The sequence below is a fragment of the Adiantum capillus-veneris genome, chromosome 2, assembly GCF_014529385.1.
Source record: "Adiantum capillus-veneris isolate H3 chromosome 2, ASM1452938v2, whole genome shotgun sequence".
Taxonomy (NCBI): domain Eukaryota; kingdom Viridiplantae; phylum Streptophyta; class Polypodiopsida; order Polypodiales; family Pteridaceae; genus Adiantum; species Adiantum capillus-veneris.
In genome coordinates, this window is record NC_140932.1 from 13,741,445 (window position 1) to 13,751,663 (window position 10,219).

The 10,219-nt window shown below is 42.6% G+C and overlaps 1 protein-coding gene across 1 annotated transcript; it reads left to right on the forward strand.

Moving 5' to 3' along the window:
- The first annotated feature begins 4,828 nt into the window (after positions 1–4,828).
- On the forward strand, positions 4,829–9,091 carry LOC147462394 (uncharacterized). Its single transcript, XM_086483796.1, has 3 exons — positions 4,829–6,017; positions 6,706–7,736; positions 8,384–9,091. The coding sequence occupies exons 1-3, from the start codon at positions 5,313–5,315 to the stop codon at positions 8,703–8,705; spliced, it is 2,058 nt and encodes a 685-aa protein (XP_086339922.1). The 5' UTR covers positions 4,829–5,312; the 3' UTR covers positions 8,706–9,091.
- The last annotated feature ends 1,128 nt before the right edge of the window (positions 9,092–10,219 follow it).

Below are 10,219 nucleotides of genomic sequence, written 5' to 3' on the forward strand. Positions count from 1 at the left end.
GTAAGTAATTCTTGCGTGGACTCGATCTAACGTAAATAAGCGTAAATCTAAATAAACGTAAATCTAACTAAAAATAAACCTAAATCTAATTTAACGTAAGTCTACATCTAACCTAATCTTTAACGTCTTTTGGGATAGTTTCCTACGACGTTAAAACTCTCTTCTTCTTGTGTGTGTGTGTGTGTGTGTGTGTGTGTGTGTGTGTGTGTGTGTGTGTGGGTAAACCTAAATAAACCTAAGTCTAATCTAATATAACATAAATCTAAATCTAACGTAAATTATGTTATATTAAAAACAAAGAACTAAACTAACAGGGATTATAAGAACCTTAAAACTGATTTAACACATAATTTTTCACATAACTCGGCAAGAGTTGGCATTCTCATCACTAAAGATGTGAGAGTAACTTCCGGCGGTGACGCTGCCTCATCTCCATCCACATCTGACGACAGCAATTGGCCCTTTAGACCGTTCTTGCTCTTGTTACTAACTTTGAAGTTGTTGTTGAATGACTAGAGGTTATCTAGATGGTCATTGTGTCGGGGATGTAGTGACTCTTGCCGCCCTGAAGATCCACCTTCTTTCCTATCTTCTGAAGACATTTCACCAGTACTTTTGGATCGACGGAGCCCACCGTGAGTGAAGGCAGCAATACCCTATATTCCATTGAGGGCTTTCTTCACCCGCTTCATGCAGGCATCGCAGTCTATGGAGACCTAAATCTAATCTAATATAACGTAAATCTAAATCTAGCGTAAATAAACGTAAATCTAGTTAAAAATAAACCTAAATCTAATTTAATGTAAGTCTACATATAACCTAATCTTTAACGTCTTTTAAGATAGTTTCCTACGACGTTATAACTCTCTTCTTCTTGTGTGTGTACGCGTGTGTGGATGTGTGTGCCAATAAAAAGAGATAAATGGTATAACCTTTCTATCACCCATGCCAAGTATGATAGATTGATTATGCCATTTCCCTCTTAAATAATAGGTCTTGAGTTCAACTCCTCGTCGGCTAGATCTTTAGGTCTTTTAATTTTAATTAGTTTCCTACGACGTTAAATTAGTTTCTCTCTCTTTCTCTCTCAATGTGTGTGCGTTTTTTTGGATCGTATGCATGTTTTCTCTCTCTTTTCCTCTCTCAATGTGTGCGTTTTTTGTTTATGCATGTTCTCTCTCTCTTTTCCTCTCTCAATGCGTGCGTTTTTTGTTTATGCATGCTCTCTCTCTCTTTTCCTCTCTCAAGGTGTGTGTGCATTCTTTGTTTATGTATGTGTGTGTGCGTTTTTGTTTATGTTTGTACTCTCTCTCTCTCTCTCTCTCTCTCTCTCTCTCTCTCTCTCTCTCAAAAACACTATGTGTGTGTGTGTATGTGTGTGTGTGTGTGTGAGAGAGAGAGAGAGAGAGAGAAAGAGGGGAAGGGAACATGAGAATGACGAGAGGGAAGGAGCATACCTGGCTCTCCTTCCTCTCCTCGTGTGTGTGTGTGTGTGTGTGTGGAGAAGAAAAAGAGAGAGAGAGAGAGAGAGAGAGAGAGAGAGAGGGAGAGCGTTACCTGCTCCTTGCTTGAGGGCGCCGAAAAACTCAGATCTGAGATCTGAGTTTTTGAGCGTGCTCGGTTATTTTTTTAGCCCAGCCGACGTCGCTATGAGCGTCGCAAATTCACAAAAAAATTTGCAACGCTCATAGCGACGCCGGGAATTTTTTTTTTGAGCGTCGCTGTGTGAGCATCGCTAATATGAATAGCCTCTTGTAGTGGAGCAAAACCTCACGATTGTATTCCTATCTTTGTGAAATAAATTGAAAGATATGTTTAAAAAATAGAACACTTGATTTTTCAATTGCACAACTAGTATTAAATTGTTTTAGAATGCTAACGTGATCCTTCACCTTATTGCAACCACCAATACATTTTCTTGGTGTCTGTTATTTAAAGAATAGAGAGTTCTGAAATAATCCTTTATTGTGGATGCACATTTACAGCTCAGTCACACCTTAGTGAGTGGGAGTAGTGCATGTTGGGTTCAAGCCATTACCCGTGCGGGAACACTCTCTTAAAAGCATCCAGATACACCCACTGAGAGCCACTCTTTTACTGGATTGTGCATGGAAAACTTTTACCTTATATATATGTAAAGGCTTTGAATTTAAAACAATACACAAGCATTGCTTTTAATCTTTGTGTCGACCTCTTCTCTCTCTCTCTCTCTCTCTCTCTCTCTCTCTCTCTCTCTCTCTCTCTATGTTGCACGCCATCTTTTGCCATGGCTCGTCCACGGTGGCATCCACCATAGCCGAAGCCCATCAAGTGGTATCAGAGCCCAGGTTGGTGGGTGTTGGCATCCATTGTTGGCGTAGTGTCCAGAGCTCACAGGCAGCATTTCTACAAGGGAGCGAGTCTAGGCACAAACAACGTCCTAACACGCTACCCAATGCAGTTTCCAAGGGCTTGAAGGTGTCAACGATATTGGGAATCTTCTGCGCGTTTGAAAATGCTGCGTAGAGTAATTTGATCAACTCCAAGTGGTGCAGACATGGCATTTCGAAACACCATCTGTTAGTCAATATTGATAGAGATTGTGCAATTGATGGCGCTTGTGAACAGTTTCTGCGCAGCCTTTCAAAACGTTGTATAGGCAGTTGTATTCGACAAGCCTATCAAAACGTTGCCTCAATAGTTGTGAGCAACGGTGGTGCTTGCTTAGCTTCTGAAAGCACAAAGCCTCTTGATTTGGCAACGACCTGCATAAACTCAAGTTTGTTGACATTTTTTGCAAGCTTCTCAAAAAGCTAGTAGAACCATTGAAATTTGAATATGGTCCAAGACCAAAGAGCTCGTGAGATACATGTAGAAAGCGCAAGAATAGAAGATATAGGTATGGATGCAGATTACTCAGAAGTTTTGATTGTAGTTGAGAAGAAATATTGCCAAGATTATGATGATGCCTCTACGAGTAAACTCATGGAAATGACAAGCGTAGCAAATCACAATGGAGATAGTAAGCCTCAATTGTTAATTTTTGTAGATAGTATTCTGAAGAACTCGATTCCTCATCACAATTTTTTTCAAAAACTATTTTTCCCTGTTCAAATTTAGAGTCCTAGATTTGTTCAATTGTTTGTCTCTTTGTCAAGACAATCATATATTTTCTGCCAAAAGCCTTGTTTTAGATTGTAAGTTGTCAGCTATAGCCATGTCAAAAATTTTATACGGGTTATAGACACTGCCAAATATAAGTGGTAAGACCTCCCAAAATTTGTTCAGTTCTCAGCCCATCTGTAAATCACTTCTCATGAGGTTATTGGGTAAACCTAAAACCAAAGGTTCAAAAATAAACCAAAAATTCCATTTGATGGTAGCTCTTTTTGACCTACACCCTATCTGTGTTTGAGGGGGGGTTCATTATCATAGCACCAGGTTATGGTATATCAAAATCCTTGGTTGAATTGGTCGTGAGAGCCCCTAAAACTTACGGTTGAAGAGTAAACCTAAAACTCTTATGTCATGCGAGTGGTCACCCGTATACTTTTGGGCTTAAGGGGAGGGATTGTTGGGTTCAAGCCCATTACCCGTTTGGGATCACTCTCTTATAAGCATGCATTTACACCCAGTGAGAGCCACTCTTTTAGTGGAGTGTGCATGGCAAACTTTTACCTTATATATATGTAAAGGCTTTGAATTTTAAAAAAATACACAAGCGTTGCTTTATCTCTCTCTCTCTCTCTCTCTCTTTCTCTCTCTCTCTCTCTCTCTCTCTCTCTCTCTCATTCTCATTTCCGTTGTGTGTTGCACACCATCTCTTGCCATGGCTCCTCGGACCTCGATGATGACATCCGTCTTAGCCGAAGCCTATCAGTGTAAAGAAGGAAGCATAAATGTCACATTGAAGGCTAGTGGGAGTAAGAGAAGACTTTCAAGCAGGGAATGCGTTCACTCTACAGACTTGTTATTGGAGGAGATAGTGCTAGGAATGTTCTCCAAAAGTATAGCTTAATACTGCAAAAAATAGAGGTACTAACAGAAGTGTAGGAGGGCTTCTATTCTCATGCACTAGATCTCGCATTTTTCTTGCTAGCGCATAGTGCGACTTGGCTCTTAGAAACAAGGTGAAGACTGGAGTTAGCATTCTCAAAAAATTAGGTGTCTAAAGACAGGTGTTGGCTTTGGCTTTCACTCTGATTGAGAGAGAGAGAGAGAGAGAGAGAGAGAGAGAGAGAGAGAGAGAGAGAGGAGGAGGAGGAGGAGGAGGAGGAGAAGAAGAAGAGAGACTATAGATAAAAGAGAGAGAAAAAATATACCTCTGAAAATTTGAACGATGCTGTGTTATACATGGGCTGAAACTGGCTTCGCATACACCCTCCCTTTCTGCCGAAAGACAATGCCAACAAAGTTGAAAAGAAAGTATTGGACAAATGAAACGTCCATTTACAAACCAAAACTAAGTCTTATTAAAAGAAAAAGTTGGGAAGGAAGACGTGAGGTTGTGAGGTCCCATTTTTGTATTCACTCCTTGTTCTGGGCGGCATGTTTTAACATGCCAAAAATAATGTCCCCATGACGACGTTCTTCTTTTGTGGGGTTGAAACTTGGGACCGAGTGTTGGACTTTGATAATGAGACCGTCACAACGAGACGCTCGAACAGCCCATCGGCATGTCAACGCTCAGATCGTTGAAGCGTCCATATTTTAAAAATGGTTGTATGCGGAAGGAATCGGTCGGTGGGGGGCGACAGTGTGCGCACAATGTTTCTGTGTGTGTGTGAGTGAGAGAGAGAGAGAGAGAGGGGTGGTGTGTGTTTGTGTGTGTGTGTGTGTGTGTGTGAGAGAGAGAGAGAGAGAGAGAGAGAATAAGGTGTGTTTGTGTGTGTGTGTATGGGAGAGAGAGAGAGAGAGAGAGAGATACCTTCCAATCCATGGTGCAGTGCTGCACCTATAATTGAGTAGTATCCTCTCTCAATGATCCGAACCTCCCCTTTGTACTATAGCTAAACCTACAACATCCATGCTTCCTTCACAAGGAGCTCACTGCTGATCAATCAATATGGCCGTGCATGAGTCCAATGTAGCATAGGCTTCCTTAATGCATTTCTGCGCATCAATTTCAGCCTTGCATTCAACTAAGCTTTGCTCTACTTGATGCAAGGCTGAATTGGTTTCTCTGCGCACACCGGACACTCGATCCGGTGTATTCGTTTCCACCTTATCTGCCACAATGTCGCATACCTTGCCCGCATTTATGTGTAATGTACCTGTATAGCCATCTACTTGACCCAGAAGTGACGCCGGCTTGCCATTAGATTCTTGCCATAATGGTGAAGGGTGAGCAGGAGCTAATAGACCTGCAATATGTCGATGATTCAAAGCCTTTCCTGACACACCATGACCTCACAGGGAAGCCATCCAATGGACATGGCAATCGGCGTCGTCATGAGTACCGTCGCACACGTTTGCTCCCCAAGTTCTTCATTATCATCTTCGACCTTTTCGCCAACCATAGACTCATCCTGCACATCTTCTCATCTCTGCTTCTCCTTGGATTCCTTGCCACCAACATAAACTACCTCCTGTTCAAAATCAAGCTCTACCACAAAGAGCTACCTTCGGCTCTAAACGCACCATGGACTCTCATTGTATTGGCATGTGAGATTGTTTACTTCATTAGCAGTTTCATCGCAGCAGTTGATTACTTTGTCCCACCACCAATTATCACAAAATCCTCCTCAGATACCAAAATCAGGCTTTACAATGTGAGTAACTTTGATGGTGATGATGCAAAGTCAGACCTTGGAATGTCGAGGATATATCCCACAGTGGATATTATGATCCCTTGTTGCAAGGAGCCCACTGATGTGCCCCAAGAGACTATCTTGGCAGCGCTTGCTGTCGATTACCCCAAGGACCGCTTCAGGGTCCTTGTTCTCGATGATGGGGGCGACGACGAGCTCAAGGCTTTCTGCAACACCATACGAGTTGAGAGTGGGAGTGACCAACTCGTCTACCTCAGAAGATTAAAGGTACCATATGCATCATGATTTAGTCTGTACCTCACATTAAAAGTGTATGCACATCATGAAGCAAGCATGTCAATATGGATGAGAATGGGCCAGGATCATGCATTTGCGCATTGTGCTCACCAAAACGCATGCACAGTGTGTATGCATGTATTAAGAAGTATTAAAAGGGTCTCGTCGGATATTGGACTTCATGGGGAGAATGTGATGATTGAGACGAATGAGAATGTTGTAAATACTATTGTGCATGGTGTTCAAATGCCTCAAGATCTGTAGTACCATTCTTTTTGTTCTGCATCAAGCATGCACGTATTAAAGTATTGAAAGGGTCTTGTCAGAGATTGGACTTCATGGGGAGAATGTGGTAATTGAGACAAATGTGAATGTTGTTATAAATGCATTTGCACATGGTGCTCAAATGCCTGCAAGATCTGTACCATTCTTTTTGTTCTGCATAATAGACTTTGAACACGTCGCGTCTCGCCCCTCTTGGCACAATACACCATTTCAAGAACCTCATATAAGCTAATATGTAGTATGAAACGTTGAAAGATAAACTATATATGCGCAATATTGTGCATATCTAGTATGTTGAGACATTCGATTTGTACCTGTAAGTATGCCCATTACACGTCTCAGCTTCATTGGCATTTGTCATCTTCTTTGTCGACATGAGCCTGAAATTTTGCAGGTACCAGGGGTGCCCCACAATTTCAAGTGTGGCAACATGAACTATGGTCTTCAACATTCAGATGCCAAGTTTGTAGTCATGATGGATGCAGATATGATCCTCCACCCTTCTTTCCTAACCCGTCTTCTCCCGCACATCGTCGACTCGCCCAATGTTTCTTTTGTGCAAATCCCCCAAACCTTCTACAATCTTCCGGTAGGGGACCCTCTGAATGATGCATGGGGGTTTGGGTATGACAGGACACTGGTACATCGGAATACGTTCGGATATGCAACATGTGTAGGCACAGGGGTGGTCTTCAGACGGAAGCACTTGGATGAGATTGGAGGGTTTCAACCTCAATCCATAACCGAAGACACCATGACGGCCTACATGCTCTTCAACAGAGGCTACAAGTCTGTGTATGTAAATGAGAAGCTTCAAATAGGGATCACGCCATGGACATTCGAGGGATTTGTGAAGCAACGACAACGGTGGGGGCAAGGCGCGTTACAACAGTTTACAGCAACATGGAAATTGATGCTGGGCAGAAACAGCAAGCTCAACCTAGTGCAGAAGTTTTGTTATTTTTGGCACTCTGGCTTCTACTACATGTCCATCTTCAACATCATACTGGTGATCACGCTGTGGAGCGCGCTTGCGTTTCGGCTGGACCTCTCCATAGGGAGCAACGCAGAGAATGAAACCTTGCTGTCATACTTGGCGGTTTTCCTAGTATCGTGGAGGGTGTTTTGGTATGTGATATGGATGGAGGTGGCCCAACCCATTCAGAGCAGGAACAGAGACGAGTCGCAGTTCTGGTGGATGACTCCTTTCTTTTTCCACATGATTCTCGGCGCTGCATTCGACTTCAAGAGCACCTTCAGTTTCGTGCCTACCAGCAACATTGACCGTCGTGCAGCTGCGGGCAAGGCCAAGCGCAGCCGCTGGATGAAAAAGCTCCATGAATTGAGGCTTCTCCGGGTGCACATTGCCTTCATTATCATTTCATTCACGACGGTGCTCGTCAGAACATACACAACAATCACAGTGTAAGTGACGATGGGGTGTGTGTGTTGTTTTTTTTTTTTTTGGGGGGGTGGGGGGGGGGGGGGGGGGGGGGGGGTTGTGCGTCACTTTATGGCACGGCTCTGGCTCAGAGGGGATCCAGGGCCCAAATTTGGGGGTGTGAGGCGGCTTTAATTTTAGTCGTCGGCAATGAACTAGGGGTGAACTGGGGGTGAACTAAGAGTGAACTAGGGGCGGGTAAACTAGGGGTGGGTGAATTGGGGATGAACTAAGGGTGGGGGGCGGGGGGGGGGGGGGGGTGTGTGTGTTAGTCCTTGCAATATAAGATTTTTGGTTTTCCAGTCTCGACAAAGCTACTTTCGACTTGGAAAAATGTGTCAAAAAGGCTAGCAAGATTGTCGGTTTTTCACTTGTTGAAAATCAATCTCTACAAAGCTAAATTTGTCTTGGATATGATACATTCTATGGGCTTTCCCTATTTTGAGGTTTCCCACTGACAATTTAAAGGTGATAAAAAAAAATGTGTGTGTGTGTGTGTGTGTGTGTGTGTGTGTGAGAGAGAGAGAGAGAGAGAGAGAGAGAGAGAGAGAGAGGGAGGAAAGAGAGTGAGCATAGATGAGGAAATTCACTAGAACTTTTTCTTGGCATGTCTTTTGTGTGTAAAAATCAGGTATGGGATTCACGACTGCAGAGAAGGGTTGATGGTGCTAGGTTTGTCGCTATTCCTATTGAGTGTGTGTGCACACATGAGTGTGCCAGTGGTTCACATACTTTGGTCCACCGGTTTCACACCTAAGCAACGCAAGTCCCTCCTCAAATACAACAAGGATGGTGTGCCCATCTTCGACCCAGCCAAATGTGGACGCAAATGGCACCCCTCTATCATCCTTTTTGAGTTCCTCACCTACCTCAATGTGGGCTTTTGGGTCCTTGTGTACTGGTCTGTCCACACACACACTTATGCCAACTTTTGTTATACCCGACCTATCTAACAGTAGACCCCATAAAGTGGATGTATGGGTGGGTAAAGACAGAAGTTCATTTCCCACTAGTGGCATCTTCCAGATCGCAGTTATTCCTATCCCAAAACAAAAAACTCATTGCCAAGCCATCATACATACAAAGAATTCCACTCTCCCTACCCAAGGCCCTCTCCTTTTCTTGCTTTGGGCCCCATGTACATTTTCTATCTTCTGTTGCTTGTCATGCTCCGGCTAAACCATTTCATATCCTCGACACTTCTCTTGCCAGCCTTGGAGCTAGACCAACCTCAAGCCCTTTAGCATGGACATTGAGCCCGTTCAAAGCTCTTTAGCTTGTATACACTTATTCTTTAATAAATGATCAGGAGGCTATACATCAGGGGAAGTTTAGGTCATTTTTCTACCCTGTAAAAAATGGTAGAGAGAGAAAATGTTTTTTATTTAAATAATGTAGGCAACAAACTTCAAATCTCAAAATTAGGGGAAAATCTCCTTTTTTTTTCATTTTCATGGGATGTCACTTTTTGGGGCCCCACGTGAAGTGTCGCTTTCAAATCTCGTGGGAATGGGTGCCTTTTCCAAAATTCTTCCCCCCAAAGCATTAGTTTTCTCTTTTGGCCGAAATTTTAAGTTTTTCCTTGCTCAATTCTATAAGGCACCTTCCATTTCACCATATCCAATCCCATTTTCTTTGTTTCCATATCCAATCTCTGACCCTGATATTGTAGTCATGAACCTCACTAAGAAAGGTATCTGTCAGCTCCATGTTGAGTTGGAAGATGAATATTCCCCCCTTCAAAAGAGAAATAGGGTTTTTGAAAATCCTCCTTCTTCCATTGAAGCAAAAGCTTCTCACAAGAAAATATGAGAGGTGTATCACAACGATTTGGTGAAGTAATTCCACTTGTTCTTGTTGGGGACCTATTGGACGAGAGAAGGTTCAAGAATGCTTTGTAGAAATGCATTGAAGGATTCGTGCATAGCTATACCTTGAACAAGGATTATGCTCAAAGGACTATGGATAAAATTGGAATCAACAAATTAACAACTATTCAAGATCATGATTAAAAACTTGAAGCACTCAAAAATTGAAGGGCTCCTTTCTACCAAAGCCAATGAGCAAGGATTAAAACTAGTTCCAGGGTCATGGAAATGATTGGGGAGCCTTTTTGCATCGATAAAATATATCCTAGTAAGAAGAAATACCTAAGATTCTGTTGTTGCATCAATTTTTCTTTGACTTTAGGATTTTGCAGAGAGCAATAATAAAATTCTATTATCTTCAACATACTAAGGTGAATGGGGATTCTATTTTTGTGATTAAAGTAGATGAAAGTGAAATTGTGAAGAAAAGAAACTTGAGAGAGTGTCGATAGCTCTCATGAATAGAACTCTTGGTACACATGAATAGAACTCTTGGTACACATACTGGGTCGAACTCCAAAACTCAATTAATTTCCCATCAAGATTCCCCCTGAATCTTGTAAATTCAATAGGAAAAGGCTTGGAGCCCGAGTTCCTGC